Here is a 26,219-nt window from a genome sequence, read left to right as displayed (position 1 = left end):
GATTTGAAAGGCGATTCATACTCACTTTTCGAACCTACTGTTCATCATCATCATCATCATCATCATCATCTGTTTACCCTCCAGGTTAGGCTTTTCCCTCGGTTTCAGCGAGGGATCCCACCTCTACCGCCTCAAGGGCAGTGTCCTGGAGCTTCAGACTCTTGGTCGGGGGATACAACTGGGGAGAATGACCAGTACCTCGCCCAGGCGGCCTCACCTGCTATGCTGAACAGGGGCCTTGTGGAGGGATGAGAAGATTGGAAGGGATAGACAAGGAAGAGTGAAGGAAGCTGCCGTGGCCTTAAGTTAGGTACCATCCCGGCATTCGCCTGGAGGAGAAGTGGGAAACCACGGAAAACCACTTCGAGGATGGCTGAGGTGGGAATCGAACCCACCTCTACTCAGTTGACCTCCCGAGGCTGAGTGGACCCCGTTCCAGCCCTCATACCACATTTCAAATTTTCGTGGCAGAGCCGGGAATCGAACCCGGACCTCCGGGGGTGGCAGCTAATCGCGCTAACCACTACACCACAGAGGCGGACCCTACTGTTCATACAAGATGGATATTGCAGTTTATAATTACGTTGTTTTCGCCCTCAATCCATCTTCCTGCTGAGCGAGCGGTGATATTTTCATCACGACTGACAAAGACTGATATTATTTTGCTCTGCGGTCGAGAATTGTTCTCGTGTAGTTTAAGAGGAACATTGAAGATCAATGTCTTTGTCGAGAGGCTGTCAGAAACACGAGCGGACCTTTCAAGAGATAATGAAACTTCAAACGTCCACCACCACAACAAAGGAGAACATTCTGCCTGAATAAAATAACCACGCAGCTTCCTTTAAGGAAAACTTTTCTGGCGTGCCGAGGCTCCTTAATTTCCGACCTGTATCTTGAGTTCCTGCAAGCCAATCTGTTTGGAACACCTTGTCTGGAGAGCATGCCATAACATCTGAACAGGGAAGAGGTAATGAAGAAATTGTACCTTACTCCCACTGAGTGAATTGGCTGAGTGGTAAGCTCGCCTTCCGGAGACGGTTGATTCGAACCCCATCATCGGCCACGTAGAGATGTTTGGCTCATTTCGTTATAAACTAGAGACGTAGGGGCGGATTTCTTAATCCACTTCAAAATGTAGCGATTTTTGCCATATACTAAGGAAAGAAGTAAGATGAAATAAGAAATAAATACGTTTCCGTCTGGAAGACAAAAGTCCTAAGTTGTGAGCATTGTCTGACGTCTGCTGGGTGAATCCACTCGCTTCTTCCTGTGCAATATTTTAACTCATGTATTAAAACAGCGAATTCAGTTATATGTATTATTACATGCGGTGTAGTTTTCAATAGATATTTAAGATTTTTGAAACAAAATCCTGCTACGGTAGGGCCCGGGTGTTGAGGAGACGTCATCTTTTTAATGAGTGGTCAGGTGCAATGGTCCAATATATATATAAACTATGTTCAGGGTCCTCGATTAGAAATATATTCTTTTTATTTTGCATTATTTGCATTTTTTGCATTTTTTATACTTAAAAAGGTTTTCAATAATTTTGGAGAATTTTCCGGTCATATTTTGCAGATTTCTGTCTCTTTAGGTACTTTTGTCCCTTTTGTCATGTTACTGTATTATTTTACGAAATTACATCTGAAAGTCTTAAACAGTGGTTATAAAAATATTGAAATAAAACATTTCAATATAACACTAAGCAGTTTTATTCTTGTTCTTTGGAGTATTTATTTGTGAATCATATTCATATTTCAAATTTTATAGAAATTAATTTCTCAAATTGTCTCTTATCATTTTAAAAATATTTTTGTAGACCTGTAATTTCACAAATTGTCATGTATTATTTCGGGTTTTTCCATACTGCTTCTTTTTCAACCAATATTCATTATATTGTGTATTTGTAAGTTTGTATTTAACCCATTATTTTCTGAAGAGTTTTTAAACATTAATTTTTTAACATCCTTTTTTACATTTTATAATGCATTTTCTTAATTTTTAGGTCATTTTAACATTTTAAGACCAACGACCGTACCGTGTTGAAACACCGGACCCCGTGAGATCTCCGAAGTTAAGCAACATTGGGTGTGGTCAAGATTTGGATGGGTTGCCACGCACTGTTGGCGGAAAGGAACTGGCCACCCTACTGTACGTAAACTCCGGCTCAGGCACACTTCTACGGAGGTTCGGACCTGCCTTCGGGCAGAATACAACCTTACCTTACCTTTTAAAATTTTAAGTGCGTTTTTGTCCGCCTCTGTGGTTTAGTGGTTAGTGTGGTTAGCTGTCACTCCCGGAGGCCCGGGTTCGATTCCCGGCTCTGCCACGAAATTTGAAAAGTGGTACGAGGGCTGGAATGGGGTCCACTCAGCCTCGGGAGGTCAACTGAGTAGAGGTGTGTTCGATTCCCACCTCAGCCATCCTGGAAGTGGTTTTCCGTGTTTTCCCACTTCTCCTCCTTGTCTATCCCTTCCAATCTTCCCATCCCCCTCCAGGCCCCTGTTCAGCATAGCCTGAGCGAGGTACTGGTCATCGTCCCCAGTTGTATCCCCTACCCAATGTCTCACGCTCCAGAACACTGCCCTTAAAGCGGTAGAGGTGGGATCCCTCGCTAAGTCCAAGAGAAAAACCAATCCCGGTGGGTAAACAGATTAAGAAATAAAGTGCGTTTTTTAATATTCTTAACGTCATTAACATTCGGGCCTTAGTAATTACTTTCTTTTGGAGGTTTCAGTGTGTAAAGAAAAGGGAATTACGGGAGAAATTAAAAGAACCGGGGAGAAAAGGCGAAAAGAATAAAATAAAACTAGTGGACCGTTGTTGCTCCGTAGCATTCGTTATAAATAGTTCAGATAACTCGTCTTGATATGCCTGTCGTAATTATATTGTTTTGCCTGCTGTTTTCAGTGGTTTTATGAACATTTAAAAAGAAGCGCTTTATGGTATGCTGCAGTTCGTCGGGAGGTCTGTAGCGTGGGGTAAGGTAAGATGAGATGGAGTGGAGAATTACATCAGACCAATCCAAGTACTAATGACAAAAACAAAGCAGGAAGTCAGAAATATTGATAAATAATTCAATCACGCGTCTGTAGGGATACATCTCCTAAATAAATATAAGTTTGAAATTTCATTTAGCAAGCAAGTGGCCGCGTGGTTTGGGCCACGAGTTCGAGAGATAGTTGGTTCGTACCCCACTGTCGCAGTCCTGAAGATGTTTTTACCGTGGTTTCCCATTTTCACACCAGGCAATTAGGGCCACGTTCGATTCCTTCCCACTCCTCTCCTATCGTCGCGACGGTGCGACGTAAAGCAACTTGTTTCAAAACAAAAACAAAAAAAACATTAAATTGAGTGTAACCTCAGTCTTTTTTTGTTTGATTGCCAATCATCAGATAATTATTCACTATTTTGTATCATTATTAATATTTTGGTTAATATTCTTATATCTGTTCAGTTTCTGAAAAATAATAATGGTCAAATACTGGCACGTAAGTAATATAGTTCTATATATTGGTAACAATGCTTTTGGCGTTACGCCCCATTCACTATTTTTATGGTTTTCGGAGACGCCGAGGTACCGGAATTAAGTCCCGCAGGAGTTCTTTTACGTGGCAGTAAATCTACCGGGACGCGGCTGACGTATTTGAGCACCTTCGGATACCACCGGACTGAGCCAGGGTTGAACCTGCCAAGTTGTGGTCTGAAGGCCTGCGCCTCAACCGTCTGAGCCACTCCGCCCGGCTGAAGAAGAACAATTATATTCTTGGTTTCTACAAGATTCTCCAACTGCTCATACAGCATGGGTACAGAGAGAGTGATTAGTGCTGGTTTGTGGCCCTTCCGCTCTCCAGATCTAACGTGTACCAGACACATTGTAGGAACTTAGGGAAAACGTACGAACTGCAATAAGAAACATTACAGTGCCCGAGCTACCCGGTACAATGCCTGTTTATCTGCTGAAGGATCACATTTGATACGCCAAGGCAAGTGTTTAGTGTAGTTTCTTATACTACTTATGCATATTTATTTATTTATTTATTTATTTATTTATTTATTTATTTATTTATTTTTTAATTATTTATTTAATCCGTTTACTCCCCAGGTGTCCACCTCTGCTGCCTCCAAGACAGTGTCCTAGAACGTGAGACTTTGGGTCGGGGATACAAATGGGGAGAAGGACTAGTATCTAGTCCAGACACCCTCACCTGCTATGCTGAACTGGGCCCTTGTGGCGGACGGGAAGATTGGAAAGGGTAGAAAGGCTGAGCAAGGAAGAGGGAAGGAGGAGGCCGTGGTTTTAATTCATGTACCTGGAGAAGAAATGAAAAATCACGAAAAACCACTTCGAGGATGGCTGAGGCGGGAATCGAACGCCCCTCTACTCAGCTGACCAGGGGGTTGCAGCAATACAGTTCATTCGGTTAAATAAATTAGCAAGACATTCAGAGAATATATTTTAATTAGCTTACATAACATCTTACATTACACAGAGAATGAGTGAAGAAGTTACAGCGTCTGTTTAGACGAGTTTTGTAGCATGGAGATTCATCCAGTGTTCTTTGCCTGCTGTTTTCTACTCCTCAGAACCCGGCAGGATGATCCCAAGCTGCAAACATATCATACTTATTAATCTCTACAGATTTTATCAACATATAGAGTAATCACAAAATTAATATATGTCTTCCAGTGTTCAATCTGCAAGCCTCAATTAAATTTAGAAAATGCCTCCACAATCCTCTAAATGTAACTAGCACTGTTGCCTCGTTTAGTGTTGTAAGTCTTATCTTTAAATAATTAGAAACTGAGTCTAACCATTGCCGTCTCGATGTCCCTCTACTTGTATTGCCCTCCCTGACCGAGCCCATTATTCTCATAGGTAACCTAACCTCCTCCACTCACCTCACATGACCCCACCACCGAAGCCGGTTTATGCGTACAGCTTCATCCCTCGAGTTCATTCCTAACTTAGCCTTTATCTTCTCGATCCGAGTATCCTCCTGCCATTGTTCCTAGCTCTTTGTACCAGCAATGTACAACGCTAGAAAACAAAATGTGTCGTGGACTCCGAAGAGAACGCCCCACTGAACCCATACTAAGATGATTTTTTCAACAAGTGTACAATTTGACAAACAAACGTGTAACACTGTGGTCTAATTCACTAGTCAAGGGACTATACAGGAAATGAGAAGGACCTGCGAACATTTTAAAGGAAAATATCAGCAGGGCCGGGGTCCGGACCCCTAAACCACACTCCCTCACGTTGGTTAGACCTGAACTACGAACTTGCAGGTTATTTTATAACCAGGACTTACCTGATTATCAGGGCCTGGAAGTGGAGTTTGTAGGAAAAAAAAAAAAAAAAAAAAAAAAAAAAAAAAAAAAAAAAAAAAAAAAAACCTTAAAAATGGTGTAAAATCGGTGAAACATTTGTTTGTTGTAACCTGGTATATTAGTGGTGCTAATTTGGTGCAAAAGCGACAATGAATGCACCGATTTAATACTATTGAAGAATACATCGCATATTTTTTCACATTAATTTACACCATTTTACACCTACAAAGTTGGTGGAAAAGAAGTGACATTATACACCATATTTGCACCAGAAATTAAGTACATTAATCAGACAGTTTATGTACCAACATGGCGCCAAAATATACGGAAAATTTATTTCAACCTTCTTTATTGTCAACACAACTGTTGAGCCAAATTTGCTTCAAAAATGCTCCAAAGTTACCCCAAGTATTTGGGTGCATTTGTGGAGTCCGTTTGGTGTCATTCGAAGCAAACAGTGTGGTATATCTGTGGAGTGACCGTGGTGCCACTTTGCTCCAAAATTGGTGCATCATATTCTTTCGTATTTACCCCAGGAAATGTGTTACAAAACTGTCTGTATTCTTATTGGCACTTAAATTTATTAAACTTTAAATGTTTATTTTTAAGTCATTTGCCCTCTCTGCCCCCCCCCCCCCACTTGTTGCCGCCCCTGAATATCAGGGGTGTATAAAGTTTTGGGTTCAACGAACCCCCATCCTCTTTGGAGTCCTAGGGTTGGGGGAGAATATCGTACATACATTTACAGTCAGTAAACACGAGTATTCAGCTAGTGATGGGATAACCGAATATTTTAAACATTCGAATAACCTTCATCCGATTATTTAACTAATCGAATAAATAGTATCATAAAATAATCGAATGAGTTTCAAAAGTTTCAAATACCATTCAGTTGTATCGAATAGAATATTCGGATGCGTTATGAATCAATTTTTCGGTTTAAGTGTGTCCGATGGATAAGCGATTGAAACAACCGAATAGATGAACTCTTATGAAAAATCGGATTCCGTCTTTTTCCAAACGTATCCCCAAATGTTAAGAATAAATGAGTGAATTAACTGTCTGAATAAGATCACTTTTGATTCAATTATTTCGAAACCATTCACTATTCAATTGCCTCATTCATTCGAATGAACAATCGAAAAATAGTCGATTGGTAAATATAATAGAATAATCTATTAAAATGAAATAATCGAATACGTGATTATTTTGTATTCGATTATCCCATCACTATATCCAGAGATACATTGGTAAACTTACACCAGGAGCGTAGGTCTTGATACACTCCATCAACTTTGGACCCGTCTCACACTTGTCGTCATGGGAACCGACTGCGGACAAGAGAAAAGCATTTCTTACTTACAAGACAAAGAATATGATAGGTTTCCACTCCTGTTAACATACATCCCCCCTTCCACATTTCTTTGTTACTTTCTCATAGTATTCTGGTCTATTTTCCTTCGGTAGAATTGCAACATCTTTACTGATGGTTCTGATGACTATTTCTTGTAAGAGGTGGCCTCAGCATTGGGGTCACCGATTGGCCCTTACTGATGGAGAATATGGCGCTTTAAAGAAAAAAATTAAACAGCTAGCATACGTGTTGATAATCTGCATGTGAGTATCTGGTTGGTTCCATTGCGGGTGGAGAAAGCTCAATATATCCACGCTATCCCCCGTCCGTCGTAACAGGCGATTAAAATGGGGAAAAGGTACCATCAAGTTGGGGGCGTGAGTTGGCGACCACGGATCCCCTAACTGAGTCCGGCATTGCCTCCACTTGATTGTGCCAGGCTCCTCACTTACATTTTTTCTATCGTACATCCCTTGGCCAACTCTTGTTCTTTTCCGACCCTCCGTATTATGTTTTCGAGGCCTAGGACGCTCTTCGTGGCCCTTGTCTTCCTTTGTCCGATATTTTCATTCTTCGAAGTGTCGGACTTTTTCAATTTTTCTCTCTGATGGTTGCCCAGTTGTGCTTCCTCTTAAAACAATAATCACCAGGCGAGTTGGCCGTGCGGTTAGGGGCGCTCAGCTGTGAACTTCCATCCGGCAGATAGTGGGTTCGAATCCCACTGTCGGCAGCTCTGAAGATGATTTTCCGTGGTTTCCCATATTCATACCAGGTAAATGCTGGGGCTATACTTTAATTAAGGCCCCGGCCGTTTCCTTCCCATTCCTAGGCCTTTCCTATCCCGTCGTTGCCATAAGACCTATCTGTGTCGCTGCGACGTAAAACAATTTGTAACAAAACAATAATCACCACCACCAGTCCGCCTGGTGGCAATGATCGTTAAGTCATGAAGTCTTTATGGTCTGACATTGTCGTTAGCCGGTTCAAATCCCGTTGGTGGAAAAAATTCACCATCAGAATGTTGGCCGGCTGGATAGGAGAGGGGGTGGTATACAATTTATAATCACTAGATTGCGTGCCAAAAGCCTGAATACAATTCCAGACCTCTCCGCAGTGCTCATATGGAGTGAGGGCATATGACGCGTTGATAGTGACGGTGATTCATCCGTCGGATGGAGACGTTAAGCATTGAGGAGACTCCTTGGTGTTGTACCGACGCCGAGTTTCACCCTTTTTCTGTCCGCCTCCGTAGCGTAACGGTTAGTGTTATTATCTACCATCCTCGGAGGCCCGGGATCGATTCCCGGTACTGCCAGAAATTTAAGAATGGCAGGAGGGCTGGTATGTGGTTGAAATCGTACATGCAGTTCATCTCCATTGGGGGTCTGCATGATAAGAGCACACGAGTTTACTTTACCTTTTCTCTCATCATCATCTTGATTATCATCTCACACCTACCGAACGAGTTGGATGTGGGGTTAGGATCACTTATCTGTGAGCTATCGTGGGCAACACTGACAATGTTTTTCCGTGGTTTCACAATTTCACACCAGAGTGTACCTTAATTAAGGCGACGGCCGCTTCCTTCACGATTCTAGCCCTTTGAATCCTTCCATCGCCTAGTACAACGTTAAACCTTTAGGAAAAAATATATCTCAGTCCTGGGAGTGCAGGTCACCCATGGGAGTCAGGTGAGCCGAACACACCATCATCACAAGTTCATTTCCAAGAAGTATGCAGGCTGTAAAATTCATAGGGCCATTTTCTCGTTAAGTAAGGGCCAATGGTACAAACAATCGAACACGTACACCTGTCTGTTTGTTTTTGACATAGATCAACCTACCAAAGTCTGAAAGAAAGTGCTGGCCCCATAGCAGCGCCCTTCCCTTGTCACTGCCTGGATGTTTCTTAGCAGACAATAACATGAAATTAAGCAACTTTCTCTATTGTGCCGAAAGTTTAAGGGCTAAAGAGCCCGGCAAGTTTCCAAATTGCGAGTCTTGGTTAGCTCTATCAAACTAAAAAACAAATTTCGAAAAACGTTCCGAAAAACAGCCAAAAATCGCTTGTTTCTTTACTCGTTTTCTTTTTTATTCAGATCCCAGCCAAATTAACTTATTTACATAATTATTTCTGTAATGTGTTCCTTAGTTTAGTACACCCAAGATTTTTTATTTTTTGAAAAATGTCCATAACGAATATAGTTATAAGGGCTTAAGTGAAATGACTCACATTAGCACTCGTAGTGCTGCTTAAGTGAAACTCTGCAATGACTCACATTAGCACTCGTAGTGGTGCTTAAGTGAAACTATGCTTTGACTCTTATTAGCGCTCGTAGTGGTGGTTAGTGAAACTATGCATTGACTCTTATTAGCGCTCGTAGTGGTGGTTAGTGAAACTATGCATTGACTGACATAAGCGCTCGTTGTGGCGCTTTGTGAAACTATGCATTGACTCACATTAGCGCTCGTAGTGGTGCTTAGCGAAACTATGTATTGACTCACATTAGCGCTCGTAGTGGTGCTTAGTGAAACTATGCATTGACTCTTATTAGCGCTCGTAGTGGTGGTTAGTGAAACTATGCATTGACTGACATAAGCGCTCGTTGTGGCGGTTTGTGAAACTATGCATTGACTCACATTAGCGCTCGTAGTGGTGCTTAGCGAAACTATGTGTTGACTCACATTAGCACTCGTAGTGCTGCTTAAGTGAAACTCTGCAATGACTCACATTAGCACTCGTAGTGGTGCTTAGTGAAACTATGTATTGACTCACGTTAGCACTCGTAGTGGTGCTAAGTGAAACCATGCATTGACTCTTATTAGGGCTCGTAGTGGTGGTTAGTGAAACTATGCATTCACTGACATACGCGCTCGTTGTGGCGCTTTGTGAAACTATGCATTGACTCACATTAGCGCTCGTAGTGGTGCTTAGCGAAACTATGTATTGACTCACATTAGCGCTCGTAGTGGTGCTTAGCGAAACTATGTATTGACTCACATTAGCGCTCGTAGTGGTGCTTAGTGAAACTATACATTGAATCACATTAGCGCTCGTAGTGGTAGAAAAAGGCAAGATGCTAATCTAATCGACCGGATAACGATGATTAAGAAAGGGATTGTAATTTCTAGGAATAAATAAAAATATATCCTACTATATTATATTTTATTTACCTAATTCGTAGCTCATATTCCTAGGATGTTTTCAACACTGAGTTTTGCTTGCCTGAAGGGCTAGAACTGTGGATTTTTTTTAAAACCGGCGAATGGAATCTTGGCAGTGATACACCGTCCAGAAGTGTGATGAAGAATATTGTAAAGATAAGGAAGGGAAGATGAGTGATCTCACCGACAATTGTAAAGAAAAACCTGAGAGATGAAAATAATATTTTGAAATCCTTGTGAACACGAGAGGAAATATTTGGGTCATGGTTTTTGATGACGGAATTCATTGAGTTGAGAAAGATGATAATACTAAAATCGCTAGCAAGGAAGTGTTCGGTCGGTTGTACTACAGTCAGGACAAATCAAATATTCAGTAGACAGGAAGCCTCTACTTACCTTCGTCGTTACATTTGTTGATAAGCTGCAGATGTTTCTCCAGCTCTTCAGGATTCCCGTTCATCTTCTTCTTGGCGTGCATCTCTGCCGTCTTCTTGGAGAATTTACCGTCCTGTACCTGTTTAAAGTGAAAATAGTTCTATTTTTATTATATAATCGAAACTTCTACATTAATGTTAATCTAATGCTGCTCATGTTGCGTTTAATGATATCAAATACGAAATTGTTCATACTATTTGACAGAAAATTCTGGCTAGTTTATGTCACGTCTACTCCGTATTGACTTTTGTATTCACCACAGAATTGATTATCTCGGTTTACCAAAGCCAAGTTTTCGTTTCAAACTAAATTTGAACATTAAAGTTTCTATACTGACACACGGTAAACAATTCACTACGTGCGGCTGCCATTATCGATGAGAAAGCCAAGAAAGGCGAGAGGATTCGTCACATTGACCATGCGTCACCTCGTAATCTGCACGCCTTCAGGCTTGGTAGGCCAACACTCATCAGGGTTGTATGGAATTGCTATTGAATTAGGTGGCAGAAAACATTAACATCACAGAGGATAAGAAAACAGATTATAGCCTGCACATTGTATCCTTCACTCAGCAAATAAGACAATGTATTTTAGTTCTCCATTGAGAAATCATACCCGATGGTACTCGTTGGCTGAACGGTCAGCGTACTGGCCTTCGGTTCAGATGGTCCCGGGTTCGATTCCCGGGGATGTTAACCTTCCAATGACACGGGGGCTGGGTGTACGTGTTGTCTTCATCATCATTTCATCCTCATCACGACACGCAGGTCGCCTACGGGAGTCAGATAGAAAGACCTGCACCTTGGCGAGCCGAACCCGTCCTGGGATATCCCGGGACTAAAAGCCATACGACATTTCATTTCACCCGATGGTGTACCGTACAAGATATAAACTGTAATAGAGAATTCGTCTCAGTCATCATTCACCACTGATGGGCGTTTAGGGAGGCCGTCAAGGTGGCAGACTGTCTATCATTTTTTTACCCAGTCTTTTCTTTAATTTCAAAGAATTTCGGCATTTTATCAAACATCTTCCTTGGTAAATTAATCCAATCCATAATTCCTCATCCTATAAATGAATATTTGCCCCAATTCGTCCTCTTGAATTCCAACTTTATCTTCAAACAGTGATCTCTACTTTTTAAAACTTCACTCAAACTTATTCGCCTTCTGATGCCATTGTAAGCGATCTCTCCACCGACAGCTCGGAACATTACGCATCTCCTTTTCCTACTCACAAGTTCTACCAGCCCATAGTCTGCAACATTACTCTTACCAGGTTATGTTCGGTCATGGATAAGACCGACAGATAACCTAAAATCAGCGTCTTCGAAGCCTTCAATGTACACTGACTGACAGAGCAAATGCAACACCAAGAAGGAGTGGTCAGAACTTTATGCCAATTGCAGGGTAGACTGACGTCACTGAGGTATGCTCATGATGTGAAATGCGCCGCTGTGCTGCGCAGGTGACGAACGATAAATGGCACACGGCGTTGGCGAATGGCCCACTTCGTACCGTGATTTCTCAGCCGACAGTCATTGTAGAACGTGTTGTCGTGTGCCACAGGACACGTGTATAGCTAAGAATGCCAGGCCGCCGTCAACGGAGGCATTTCCAGCAGACAGACGACTTTACGAGGGGTATGGTGATCGGGCTGAGAAGGGCAGGTTGGTCGCTTCGTCAAATTGCAGCCGATACCCATAGGGATGTGTCCACTGTGCAGCGCCTGTGGCGAAGATGGTTGGCGCAGGGACATGTGGCACGTGCGAGGGGTCCAGGCGCAGCCCGAGTGACGTCAGCACGCGAGGATCGGCGCATCCGCCGCCAAGCGGTGGCAGCCCCGCACGCCACGTCAACCGCCATTCTTCAGCATGTGCAAGACACCCTGGCTGTTCCAATATCGACCAGAACAATTTCCCGTCGATTGGTTGAAGGAGGCCTGCACTCCCGGCGTCCGCTCAGAAGACTACCGTTGACTCCACAGCATAGACGTGCACGCCTGGCATGGTGCCGGGCTAGAGCGACTTGGATGAGGGAATGGCGGAACGTCGTGTTCTCCGATGAGTCACGCTTCTGTTCTGTCAGTGATAGTCACCGCAGACGAGTGTGGCGTCGGCGTGGAGAAAGGTCAAATCCGGCAGTAACTGTGGAGCGCCCTACCGCTAGACAACGCGGCATCATGGTTTGGGGCGCTATTGCGTATGATTCCACGTCACCTCTAGTGCGTATTCAAGGCACGTTAAATGCCCACCGCTACGTGCAGCATGTGCTGCGGCCGGTGGCACTCCCGTACCTTCAGGGGCTGCCCAATGCTCTGTTTCAGCAGGATAATGCCCGCCCACACACTGCTCGCATCTCCCAACAGGCTCTACGAGGTGTACAGATGCTTCCGTGGCCAGCGTACTCTCCGGATCTCTCACCAATCGAACACGTGTGGGATCTCATTGGACGCCGTTTGCAAACTCTGCCCCAGCCTCGTACGGACGACCAACTGTGGCAAATGGTTGACAGAGAATGGAGAACCATCCCTCAGGACACCATCCGCACTCTTATTGACTCTGTACCTCGACGTGTTTCTGCGTGCATCGCCGCTCGCGGTGGTCCTACATCCTACTGAGTCGATGCCGTGCGCATTGTGTAACCTGCATATCGGTTTTAAATAAACATCAATTATTCGTCCTTGCCGTCTCTGTTTTTTCCCCAACTTTCATCCCTTTCGAACCACTCCTCCTTGGTGTTGCATTGTCACTATCAGTCAGTGTATGTCGCGCGTTCCTCTAACCATCAACTGACGTTTTATTGCATAATCTTGGTCATAAACATCGTCACTGTGATTTTCTACTTCAGTTAAATATTCTAGTCTTCTGCGAGCTGCCGTCTTGGAAGGCTATTACTATCTCGTATTTTACTGGCCAGACTTTCTCCGGTAAGATTTTAAACCGATATAATACCCATTATCAGCCTCTGTGATGTAGTGTAATTAGCTTCCACCCCCCCCCCCCGGAGGACCGGGTTCGACTCCCGACTCTGCCATGAAATTTGACAAGTGGTACGAGGGATGGAACAGCGGCCACTCAGCCTCGAGAGGTCAACTGAGTAGAGGGGGGGGGGGTGTTCGATTCTCACCACAGCCATCCTCAAAGTCGTTTTCCATGGTGTCCCACTTCTCCTCCATGCATATGCGAGGATGGTACTTAACTTAAGGCCACGGCTGCTTCCTTGCGTCTTCCTTGTCTATCCCTTCCGATCTTCCCATCCCCCATAAGGCCCCTGTTCACCATAGCAGGTGAGGAGGTGTATCCCCCGATCCAAAGTCTCACGCTCTAGGACACTGCCCTTGAGGTGGTAGAGGTGGGATCACTCGCTGAGATCGATGAAAAAACCAACCATGGAGGGTAAAAGGATTAAGAAAGAAAGAAAGAAAGAAAGAAAGAAAGAAAGAAAGAATATTAACGTAACTGTTATCTTCGTTTTCTTACTTTTAAACCAAGGTTTAACCCGCTTTGGTGAATACGGGCCTGAATGTATAATCGTTGTGGCTGTTGGGTGAACAGGAGTAATTTACTGAATGTCCATATAGACCTAGTAAATTGATAGCAAAGAATATTGCCAATATTCTTTCATTAGCATTATTTAAACTTCTCGAAACAGAGAGGTAAGACTATTTTATCACTTACCACTCCCATTTTCTCAAGCACACAGCCGACAAAACACTGGAAAAGAGGAACAGAGGTGTTACCATAATTATTATGGTCAATTATTAACAGAACATGCTGAATAATACGGAAACATTCTTAGATACTGTGATGCAATAGACAAGCGATATTTTCCCTGAAAACGACCACTATACAATAATAATAATAATAATAATAATAATAATAATAATAATAATAATAATAATAATAATAATTTACCTTTCCTTCTTCGCTTTCGGGTGCATTTACCATCTTCAATCCTTCTAGTTCAGCTGAAAGAAGAAGAAACTCTTATTATAATAATATACTCAGAGCCATCTCTGTGAGATACAGTGTGCAGTTTGCATTTTATCTTCTGGTAAGGGCTAGAACAATGACCTGTCTCAGTCTCATCCTTGGCTTTGACAATGAAAGTAACTGCGGTATGAGCGATGCTAGTAATGCCATTCCTCATGCAGCCAGTCCCTGTTCTTTTGAATTTCCTAATCCTGACGTGGGCCCAATACACTGGAAACGTACTCCAATTGGGGCCTGATCCTTACGCCCCGTCCTATCCATCCTTACTACGAACCCTAAACACCCTCATAACGATATGAAGAGATCTATATCATTTCTTTACAAGCTCATTAATGTGGTTACCCCAATGAAGATCTTTCCTTATATTAATACCTAGACAGTTCACTGTCAGTCCATAAGGTGGCAGAGGTTAGCACATGCAGGATAGGATTAGGGAAGATACACTGATAATACTTCTCTATTAACTTACTTCTGCAAAAGATATTACTGTAATACGAAAGAAGGTGTTAAACTAGGGTGATCTATGAAAAATCAGTGAATTATACCAAGATACTGATTAATGAACATATATAATTGAGGAAAATGTATGAAACCAATATGGCGGCACAACTATCAGCAAACGAATCAATGGGAATAATTTTATTTATTCTACTTCTTCTAACGGTGCTCGATGTTCGTCTGCTTGCCCATAATCTATAAAGGGTAAAGCATACTGCTTACATTCGATTAACCTACCTTCCGGAATGGCGTGCTCCTTCTTACACTCCTCCACAATCTTCTCGAACTCCTCAGACGTGGGAGGGTGCGCCTGAAAAAGTAAGTGAAAACAACTCCTTTTACTATACCTAAGTACTTTATGTGTGAAAAGAAACTCTAAGTAATCATCATGCATACATACATACATACATAACCAAACCAAACCGCATGGCACTACAGCCCTTGAAGGGCCTTGGCCTACCAAGCGACCGCTGCTCAGCCCGAAGGCCTGCAGATTACGAGGTGTCATGTGGTCAGCACGACGAATCCTCTCGGTCGTTATTGTTGGCTCTCTAGGCCGGGGCCGCTATCTCACCGTCAGATAGCTCCTCAATTCTCATCATGTAGGCTGAGTGGATCTCGAACCAGCCCTCAGGTCCAGGTAAAAATCCCTGACCTGACCGGGAATCGAACCCGGGGCCTCCGGGTAAGACGCAGGCACGCTAGCCCTACACCACGGGGTCGGCACATACATACATACATACTGCACCCATAAGCGAATGTGCATAGTTAATGCATAAATTAAACGTTTAATAATTCGCATATGGGAATACAGCAGTAGGCTGGGAAAAGATTGCAGTCTCACAAAGCAACAGCCAGGCGCCGTTCGGACTGAAAATATATCAATAGAATACGTCTTAAGGCACGAACGGGAAGTAGCTAGCCTGAGTGGTACGTCCAATTATGTTTTATGATGCCGACGAGAAGTGGAAACTTTCTATCCAGTTCCCACGTAAATCAGCATGTCCGAATTTGCCCTGCCTAAGAAGTGCGAGAGAGACACGAATAATACCCGTCATCCCTTAGCAGAAAATGGAAGAACCCAAACTACTAAGAGCGCGAACGTCTCAGCCAATCACAAAATTGCAAATTTTGATGGCTTGTCATAGCGGGAATCTACAACTAGTATTTCGCGATTTGGTGCCCGAAGTAGCTGTGAAGTATTGTGTCCTGACTTCCAAGCAATATTTAAGGATTTATCAGTGCAAATGTGTGGTTAATCAGTGGTTAAATAAGAAATTTTCAACTTTACATGGAAGAGTGGTATTGCCCAGGAAATGAACAGTCATGGCGGGAAGGCGCCATACTCTGACAGAAAATAGAGCCAGTGACGCGCGCCGTCGTATGAATTAACCTGTGATCGTTTCTCATCACGCAATGTAACACATAAATCGGACCAAAACTAGGAATGTTTTGAGCACATTTCCTAAAATTCTAACCTACGGACACATGATAAATCGGTCCCAAGTGCAGGATTATTACGCCACATCCCTTCCACAGAACTATTTTCGAAGTGGGGGGAGGACTGTTTACAAAAACGAAGACACCAGTGTGGTGAACCTCAGTCTTGTACGAAATCTCAGTCTGGTAGGAAATCTTCAGTCTCGTCGGAATTCTCAGTCTTGTGGTGAATCGCAGTCCTGTGAGAATTCGCAGTCTTGTAAGAATCTTCAGTGTCTTATACCGTAGTTGACACCCGAGTGAGTAATGTATTTATTTGTGTGAGTAATATCTTAGCCGAAATGAACACTTTGACAGACTTCTATTCAACTTTAGATTATGCAGATATAATCAGGCAATTAAATTAACAAATGACAATGGTAGTTATATTATTAACACTTGCCTTGAATGAACTTAAAGTGCTAGGACCGAGATGAACAATGAATTTCTTCGTAACACGTAGCAGCATAACATTTTCCCTAGTTCACGTGTTGCTTGTATATTTCGTGGAAAAGTCATATTTTGGAGGACGATTATTATAAAATTCTCCACATCATCGGGAACATTACATTTAAATTTTTCCACACTCTCATAGAACTATTATTGCAAGTGAGATATTTGGGAGCAGAATTAGTCAAGCCAGTTACAGGGAGAAAAACTTTGTTTTCACAATTGGAATGCTGCCGAACTAAGACCTTGAGTCCAGTGTTATGGTCAGAGAAGGTGAATAACCAATAATCCTTTACACAAACAAACTGAGAGGGGTGAGAGAGAGGCGACAGCAGGCAGGTAGCGGAGTCCAGACTTTCGACTTCACATCAGGTGCTCAATGCAGTGTCATTGAATATTCTTCGTAGGAGTGTTAAAATGCGAGTGGTAATATAAATATGAACGTGTGCAACGATATTGTAAAAATGCATCATGTTTGCGTGTGTGACCTCTTGGATAACACCAGCTTGAAGATGAAGTACTAAATTCATCATGACGGGGTCCGGAGGATGATCTGACCTGCCTCCAGCACAAATAAGGTAAATGAGCAAAATTTAAATATGTAAAGATGTAGGGCTATGAACAATCGATGATCAAAATGTAGTTTAGAATTTTAGATAGGATTGTAAATAATTCACGGTTCGGATGGTAATTATAAAAATTAGGATCGTAATAATAATAATAATCATAATAATAATAGTAATAATAATAATAATAAATAAGTGTTAGCGAGTGTTACTTGCGTAGTTTCCTTTTGAAGTAAGTCATTTTGACATATGAGAATCCTATTTTACTAAGACATTTATATACGGTGTAGTGCAGATTTTAAAGTGATGATGATAATAATAATTGTGGTAATGAGTGTAATTTTGTTGACACTTTGATTTTGTGGATGCCGCCATGTTAGTTTAAATGTTTATTTTTGCTATTAGCGCATTAGGTTTATTATTTCATGTTCTGTAATCATTATTCAAACGACCGTTTCCGGTAGCTTTCATACTTTGTATTTCGCGACGATATGGTTGATACGCAAGATTTAATTTCTTTATGTAACGTGGTTACACATTTCGATCGCCGTGTTTTTGAGAGGCAATCTCGTTATTTCAATTAATTAGTGACAGGAAGCCATTGATAAGTTAGCTCTGATATTTCATAGTATGTGAAACGGTGGATGATCAAAATAACGAGCAAAGTAATAGTAATATCCCTGATGTTCTGTGTTGAGAAATGGAAAATGTGATATTTGGACCATGTCATTAATAATGTCGTATAAATGGATGCGTGAACGACACAGTTATTTCGCCCGCCGGATACGAGCGAGGCCGTATTATGAGTTACTACGTCGAGAATATTGATGAATAAATAGAATTGAGAGATGAATAATTTAACCGAGAGTGTTAAATATGCGACGACATGTGTTATGGTTGTAGGCGGAAAGCCTGTATTGCTTCAAATAGTTTCCAGGGAAAATAAATGCTCGGAAAATATGCAATTGAGAGCCCAAGATAAATTGTAAACAGAGCGACTGATCAATGCGTGTTTCGACAGTCAAGTATAATCATTGATGACATGTAATACCAATAATTATTGTCCGTAAAGATTGAATAAGGTCATGTCCAGACATTTTAGTCTGAGGTTAGAAGATTGCCATCAAATTCACGTAATTTTGCTACTTGGATCAGGGTAATATTTTATACCCCTTCATTGCGCATTTTTTATTTTAAATTTTATTAGGCAGCGATTTGTGGATCTAGATTTTTATTATGATATCATTTCTTTGTATATATTTTGTCACCGTACTATTTTAAAATCTGATACGTGAATTGTGTTTGATTTAATGTCTGTAAATAAAATAAAATAAAATAGGTGTAGTCAGGTTATTTTAATTTCAGTATTTCTTAGGAGCAGTGTTTCTCCATTGACATGTTCATTTATGTAAATAAGATTTCATGTGTTTCATCGATTAGTTCATAGTCAAAACCATTGTAGTGGTATGCTCATACCAAGACAGTCAGTAATCACCAAGTCTTAGAAATCTACTACATTTCAGTTAGGCAAATGAAGCGATCTGTAGTAAGTAGTTGTATCACAAGTGCCGCAGCTGACGTATATAAATAAGATGAAATCTGCCTCCATCTAGAGTTGGTACCACACAAATAGGCATGCACAATGAAAACGCAGACAGCGGCAAACTAGGTAAAGTTAACGATGTAAAGGGATCGCTTTCATTTGAGATGTAAACCTGAGGCACTTGGCCTAATTAATTTAAGTAATTTTAAGCGTCCAGACCATCACAGTTAAGTAAATAAGGTTTAACAAAACAAATGAGTGGTGGTAGCACTCAGGTGTTCAGTTCAATAAATTCTCTTGTTTTCAGCCACGAGTAGTTTAAATATGTGGCAAAGGTTATATAACGGAAAAAGTACCATGTTCATGGTTGTTTTGTTTTGTTTTTCTCTCCTTTTCGTTTATTATTACACATGGTTAGTGTATTCTATTATTATTTTAGAGTTGGCTGCTTCCCAAATGAATTTAAACATGAATTAAATATTTGATAGACACCTTAAAGTCAATGTCAATTGGATGAATTAATAAATAAATTAATTAATTACTGAATTTATTTTGAGAGGACATTTTTCCAAGGTATTGTAAATCGTTTATTCGAATGAGACTGTATTTCTGACCAGTGTTTAAATGTGGTCACGTCATCGTCATGGAGACAGTGGTTCGATATAATCCAGAACACTAAAATTTAAGTGACCTTCAGTCGAAATTTATTAAGGCAGATAATTAATTTATTGTAATGCAGATCCTTTAATTGTTTTAATTTTAATTTCATTTCACATCATTTTACTTTAAACCAGTTTACTTTCATTTTTCACCTTGCAAATTTTTGTTAAATAAACCATTTTATTTATTTCAATTTTGATTCAGTCTTTGGGTACCGTCATTTAATAGTTTAGTTTACCCCATCTTTCATTTCCTCACCCCCGATCGACGTGTGGCCCATCAACCCGAGGGATCGAAGGACGCACCACCCTTGAGGAAGAAGAGTCTGCATGAGGCGGTAGGTATTTTTAAATGTCATTATTTTCAGGAGCAGCCGGCGCACATATCAAGAAAGAAGACCACCGCATTTGGTGCCTTTAAAAGGGCACAATACATACATACATACATACATACATACATACATACATACGTAGATATATTCATTATTGACTGTTATGCCTTTCAGCGTTCAGAGTTTAAGACCCCGTGAATCATCTCGGCGTCTCCACAATTCACTATTTGCTGCTTGGTCTGTGACCAGTTCAGATCGACTTCCGCTATCATTGCATCGGAGGGTGTGCCTTAAGGGCTGTGACAGGCATGCCGCACGCAATTATTATCATTATTGTTATTATTATCAGGGCCGAATTTAACTACTGAATCTCCTCTGGGCTTAAATCATTTGCGACCCCTCCCTTCCTTAAACTTAAGCGGAGAAAGCCTGCCCTATCTTACCCATGTTAATTTTCCAATTTTCAGGTACCATTTTCTTAAAATTGAGTAAAGATTTTAACTTGAAACTCCTACCAATTTTAGGTTGAACATTCCTTGGCAAGAATAATAAGCAGTTTCTGAAAATAGTTATTAGTTGCCAGGATATGATTTTTTTCCCGAAGTCATTTTTCAAAACAATGGCTTAAATTACCATATTTTGAAAAGTATACATTTTACAGAAAATTGACTTTTATATCTCTCTAATGTAAGAATAAGCTGTAGAAATTTAATTCCTGTAGCATTAATAGTGTAGGAGAATTCTCTACCAAGAATTAGAATAATGTCGAACTGAGAAAAATGACATCAAAGTATTGCAACAGAAATCTTACTCTTAAAACTGTCCTGCTCCATACTCTTCATTCTCCCCATCCTCTTTGGACCTCTTATTGTTTCTTTTCCTCCGGGCGAGTTGGCCGTGCGGCTAGGGGCGCGCAGCTGTGAGCTTGCATCCGGGAGATAGTGGGTTCGAGCCCCACTGTCGGCAGCCCTGAAGATGGTTTTCCGTGGTTTCCCATTTTCACACCAGGCAAATGCTGGGGCTGTACCTTAATTAAGGCCGCGGGCGCTTCCTTCCCACTCCTAGGCCTTTCCTATCCCATTGTCGCCATAAGACCTAACTGCGATGGTGCGACGTAAGCGTGATTACAACTGAGGAACTATCTGACGGTAAGATGGCGACCGCGGTCTAGAAAGCCAAGAATAACGGCCGAGAGGATCCGTCGTGCTGACCACACGACACCTAGTAATCTCTAGGCCTTCGGGCCGAGCAGTGGTCGCTTGGTAGGCCATGGCCCTTCGGAGCTGTTGAGCCATGGGTTTTGTTTGACTTTCTTTATTCGAACCATTCTTTCTAGATAGCATTCACAAGTGATGATTAGAGACACTGCTACAGTCTCTTCTCAGAATGCCAGTACAACTGGCCAAAGCACAACACTTCAGTACAACAAAACACGGTGGAAGTAAACAAACTTTTCCTGCTCTAGGCTAGAGACACCGCATGTCTTTCAATTGTCTCCAAATGCTACTAACAGTACGGACAAAACATTTTCCTTCAAGTATTGGGTGCTTTCAGAAAGATAGTCAAGATAGGTCAAATATATTTCCCATAAGTCGCTTGACAGTATAGAAGGGGGCGTGGCTACAAAATGTCACATTTGAGAGTTGATTGAAATTTAAACATTCAGACTGAGTTTGTGCTTTCCTTCTTTCGGCATAATGTTAATGATATATCAAACATGCAAGAACGACAATAACTCGATTTTGATTTTTTGGCCCAATATTGGCTGGCTTACTTTGAAAGCAAAGCAAAGCAAAGTCATCTCCGTACAGGCCATGAAGGCCCTTGGAGGGGTAAAGGCTTCCACTATCCGTAAACTTGATGGGTAGAGTGGTTAGCTCTAGGTCCGGCCGCCTTTGCCGCCAGGAATTAATCTGGTACTCATTTTTGATGTAGGCTGAGTGAACCTCAGGGCCATGTGCACCCCCGGAAGTGGAAATCTCGTTTCTTAAATTTTATGACTTCCTGATGGGGGATCGAACCCACGTCCTTCTGGGTGAAGCGAGTACGCCTTTACCGCCTCGGCCAGGCAGCCCCTTTAAACTTGATACGACAAAATTACAATTACTGTTATTTTTATATAGTTAATAAAGTAATGCAGTAGAATGCCTCCAAGGTAAAATGTCAAACATTAATGCCATTAAATAATAATAATAATAATAATAGTAATAATAATAATAATAATAATAATAATAATAATAATAATAATAATAATAATAATAATACGTACTTGTTCTGTGTGTATAGATGAAACTGTTTTTCGTGTAATTGTACATATTTGTAAATAACCAAATTGTAACAATGTATCCTCATGCCATACGAAATATATATATAAAATAATAATAGTAATAATAATATTAATAATAATAATAATAATAGTAATAATAATAATAATAATAATAATAATAATAATAATAATAATAATAATAATAATAATAATAATCCAACTGAGAGAGCGGACGGCACAGTCTTTTAAACATTACCACGTAATCACGATGAGAGTGGAAATTTTCATGCTCCGTGCTTCCAATCATTGAAGTCATTTGTTGCAAATTGGATGTCGCTCTAAAATGTTTATAAAGAACGCAAAAACAGATCGTTGGCTGCAGGAATAAACCAGATAGTCACGTTTCAGAATGTCTCCATTCAAACGTTTTCTTTCAAACAGCACTTTGGTCAGAAATCGCTAATTGTCTGGAAACATCCAAATAGACTTATAGAAAATGTCCTGATACCGTTTCACTCCACTGTTAGTATAGTAGTCTCTAGTACCATTGTTCGTAAGCCGAAAGTAATGGTAATCGTTTAGTTTTAAAATATCTTCTCTTGGTACTAGATCATCTTCACGATTTTCACTTACAGTTCCAACAGCAGACCAATGGAAATGCAACTAGAACTGGGCGTAAACTCATCAACATTCTTCTGTGACGGGACCATTATTTTTACGTTCGTCTTTCCATGAAAGGAAATTGTTTGAGTTATAGTTTGGATCCTGTGGAAAAACAAGTCTAATTTTGATGTCTGAGACACAACTCACTTTCCCTTCTCTTCTGTTAATCTGCGACAATTTGCGCCACTTACCGCAATCGCATTCGACCATCCATGTTGTGTACGCAACATGAAAAACACTTAATAAAACTCTCACAAGTGAATACAAATGGCCGCCACCCGGTTGTCTCTAGCTGGCGTTCATTCGCCGCCCGCTAGCCCCAAGTCATCTCGACACCCGTACTCAGAACCGAGGGGGCCGTGTTTCAACATTGCGGTGGTATTTATAATATTATCATTACCGACGACAGTTTTCACATAAACCGAATGAAAATTCCGTTATTCATATCGGAAGCTTTCGCTTTTGAAAACTGCGAAAGTGCGCGCATTCTAATAAACTCGTTTTTTTCAAACTATTAGAGCTTCTCACATTTTCCGCCCCATAAATTTGCCACCCTGGTCGCGGGCCTATAAGGTCCATGCCAAATACGGCTCTGATTATTATTATTGTTATTATTATTAATTTATTTCACAACTTATAGTTGGTAATATTTTGTATATAAGAAATAGAGCTTAATCATAACTTACATAACTTTACTACATACGCCTTTATTATTGTCTTCATTATAGAGGTTGCAGCCTTTTCAATTTATGGTTCGTACTGAGCATTCAGGGATGTTCTGACAATGTTGCATGTCTTCAAAATTACAGACTTTTGTGACAAATTGTGAGTGAAGATGTGGAGATGTAGTTTCATTAAGTTTTCTGGAAATGATTTTGGTGTGAGTCTAGTGGGGGAAAGGGGAAAAGGAAGAATTGTAACTTTTTCTTGTTTCGAGATCGTTGCTACTTCCATACACAGAGGAATATATTTGTCGACTTTCTCTCTGTATTTCTGTCTCATATTGTGGTCATTCGGGATAGCGATGTCGATAAGATATGTGTGTTGATTATTTTTGTCTTTTAATGCTATGTCTGGTCTATTGTGCGGAGTTGTTTCATCTGTTTACATCGTTCGACCCCTGTACATTTTAAACTGTTCATTTTCCAGTACACTTAGCGGGGAGTATATTTTGCAGTAAGACACCCTGTTCTGGATCAGAGATCGGGTCAGGCAATTTCTTGATGTGTAACTTTGCCTGCATCACTGTCACTGCATGATGTTGGCGCTAGTTGCTGATGATGTGCTCAATGGTTTTTGGACTGCTGTTGCATTTTCTGAACTCGTCATTTTTAGTAGTAGGACTTTAAAAATGTGTTTTATATTATTATTATAGTACCTGTTGTGTCTTTCTTATGAACTGAGTCATGTGTCGTGTCGTGTGAAGGAGCTGTGTTACTGACTCCGACCATGTGATGGTTTAATAAAGGACTTCCGCCTGTCGTAATCACCTGGCATTACGTATATGATAATCTCTGGGAACATCCTTATCCCATTGTTATACCGCACAACTGGCAGTGATTTGCCTTCTTCATAACATAACTTAGAAACATTCTTCTCAACTAAGCTTCGCATCACTGTTCTCTTCTTTTGATAACCTCATCAATTTCGTCTGACCTTTGGGTCTCCTGATACCGACGGTGTTAGTTTCGCGACGTCTAGAAACTCTTCCATTTTCACACTTTTTGATGACCCATCCCTTTATTTTGCTGATACCACTAATTATTTCTTACCTGATTATTGTTAAGGAGCGATAATTTTCTGTGAAATTATCTTCAATGAATAGTTAAAAGAAACATTCAAAAAGGATACTCTTAAAAGAATTTGTATTACGTGTCCACCTTTCAATACAAATACACTGACTGACAGAGCAAATGCAACACCAAGAAGGAGTGGTCAGAACTTTATGCCAATTGCAGGGTAGACTGACGTCACTGAGGTATGCTCATGATGTGAAATGCGCCGCTGTGCTGCGCACGTAGCGAACGATAAATGGGACACGGCGTTGGCGAATGGCCCACTTCGTACCGTGATTTCTCAGCCGACAGTCATTGTAGAACGTGTTGTCGTGTGCCACAGGACACGTGTATAGCTAAGAATGCCAAGCCGCCGTCAACGGAGGCATTTCCAGCAGACAGACGACTTTACGAGGGGTATGGTGATCGGGCTGAGAAGGGCAGCTTGGTCGCTTCGTCAAATCGCAGCCGATACCCATAGGGATGTGTCCACGGTGCAGCGCCTGTGGCGAAGATGGTTGGCGCAGGGACATGTGGCACGTGCCGGCACGTGCGAGGGGTCCAGGCGCAGCCCGAGTGACGTCAGCACGCGAGGATCGGCGCATCCGACGCCAAGCGGTGGCAGCCCCGCACGCCACGTCAACCGCCATTCTTCAGCATGTGCAAGACACCCTGGCTGTTCCAATATCGACCAGAACAATTTCCCGTCGATTGGTTGAAGGAGGCCTGCACTCCCGGCGTCCGCTCAGAAGACTACCATTGACTCCACAGCATAGACGTGCACGCCTGGCATGGTGCCGGGCTAGAGCGACTTGGATGAGGGAATGGCGGAACGTCGTGTTCTCCGATGAGTCACGCTTCTGTTCTGTCAGTGATAGTCACCGCAGACGAGTGTGGCGTCGGCGTGGAGAAAGGTCAAATCCGGCAGTAACTGTGGAGCGCCCTACCGCTAGACAACGCGGCATCATGGTTTGGGGCGCTATTGCGTATGATTCCACGTCACCTCTAGTGCGTATTCAAGGCACGTTAAATGCCCACCGCTACGTGCAGCATGTGCTGCGGCCGGTGGCACTCCCGTACCTTCAGGGGCTGCCCAATGCTCTGTTTCAGCAGGATAATGCCCGCCCACACACTGCTCGCATCTCCCAACAGGCTCTACGAGGTGTACAGATGCTTCCGTGGCCAGCGTACTCTCCGGATCTCTCACCAATCGAACACGTGTGGGATCTCATTGGACGCCGTTTGCAAACTCTGCCCCAGCCTCGTACGGACGACCAAATGTGGCAAATGGTTGACAGAGAATGGAGAACCATCCCTCAGGACACCATCCGCACTCTTATTGACTCTGTACCTCGACGTGTTTCTGCGTGCATCGCCGCTCGCGGTGGTCCTACATCCTACTGAGTCGATGCCGTGCGCATTGTGTAACCTGCATATCGGTTTGAAATAAACATCAATTATTCGTCCGTGCCGTCTCTGTTTTTTCCCCAACTTTCATCCCTTTCGAACCACTCCTCCTTGGTGTTGCATTGTCACTGTCAGTCAGTGTATTTAAATAATTAGTATTTCTGATTTGCAGTTATCAGGTTTGGCAACAAACTAACAGCCCCTGTACAGATACTGAGGGAGTGAGGCAACGCTGTCTGCATTCATCATTCCTGGTTAATGTCTCATCAATGAATCTCTAGCAAAAACCGATGATCAAGC

At 41.8% G+C, this 26,219-nt stretch overlaps 1 protein-coding gene across 1 annotated transcript in view; it reads right to left on the bottom strand.

Annotated features, from left to right (window-relative positions):
- Positions 1–4,444: 4,444 nt before the first annotated feature.
- LOC136883560 (general odorant-binding protein 56h) overlaps positions 4,445–26,219 on the bottom strand; it is a 32,346-nt gene continuing 10,571 nt past the window's right edge. Inside the window, exons 2-7 of the mRNA XM_067155942.2 lie at positions 15,017–15,089; positions 14,204–14,256; positions 13,967–14,002; positions 10,249–10,366; positions 6,595–6,665; positions 4,445–4,609 (exon numbers count right to left, since the gene is read on the bottom strand). Of these exons, the coding sequence (XP_067012043.2) occupies positions 4,577–4,609; positions 6,595–6,665; positions 10,249–10,366; positions 13,967–14,002; positions 14,204–14,256; positions 15,017–15,089 (384 nt within the window). The 3' untranslated portion in view covers positions 4,445–4,576. The remainder of the gene's footprint in view (positions 4,610–6,594; positions 6,666–10,248; positions 10,367–13,966; positions 14,003–14,203; positions 14,257–15,016; positions 15,090–26,219) is intronic.

Source organism: Anabrus simplex, chromosome 11 (genome assembly GCF_040414725.1).
Source record: "Anabrus simplex isolate iqAnaSimp1 chromosome 11, ASM4041472v1, whole genome shotgun sequence".
In the NCBI taxonomy this organism is placed as follows: domain Eukaryota; kingdom Metazoa; phylum Arthropoda; class Insecta; order Orthoptera; family Tettigoniidae; genus Anabrus; species Anabrus simplex.
The sequence above is the reverse complement of the archived record's forward strand: the minus strand, read 5'-3'. Positions and strand labels throughout refer to the sequence as shown.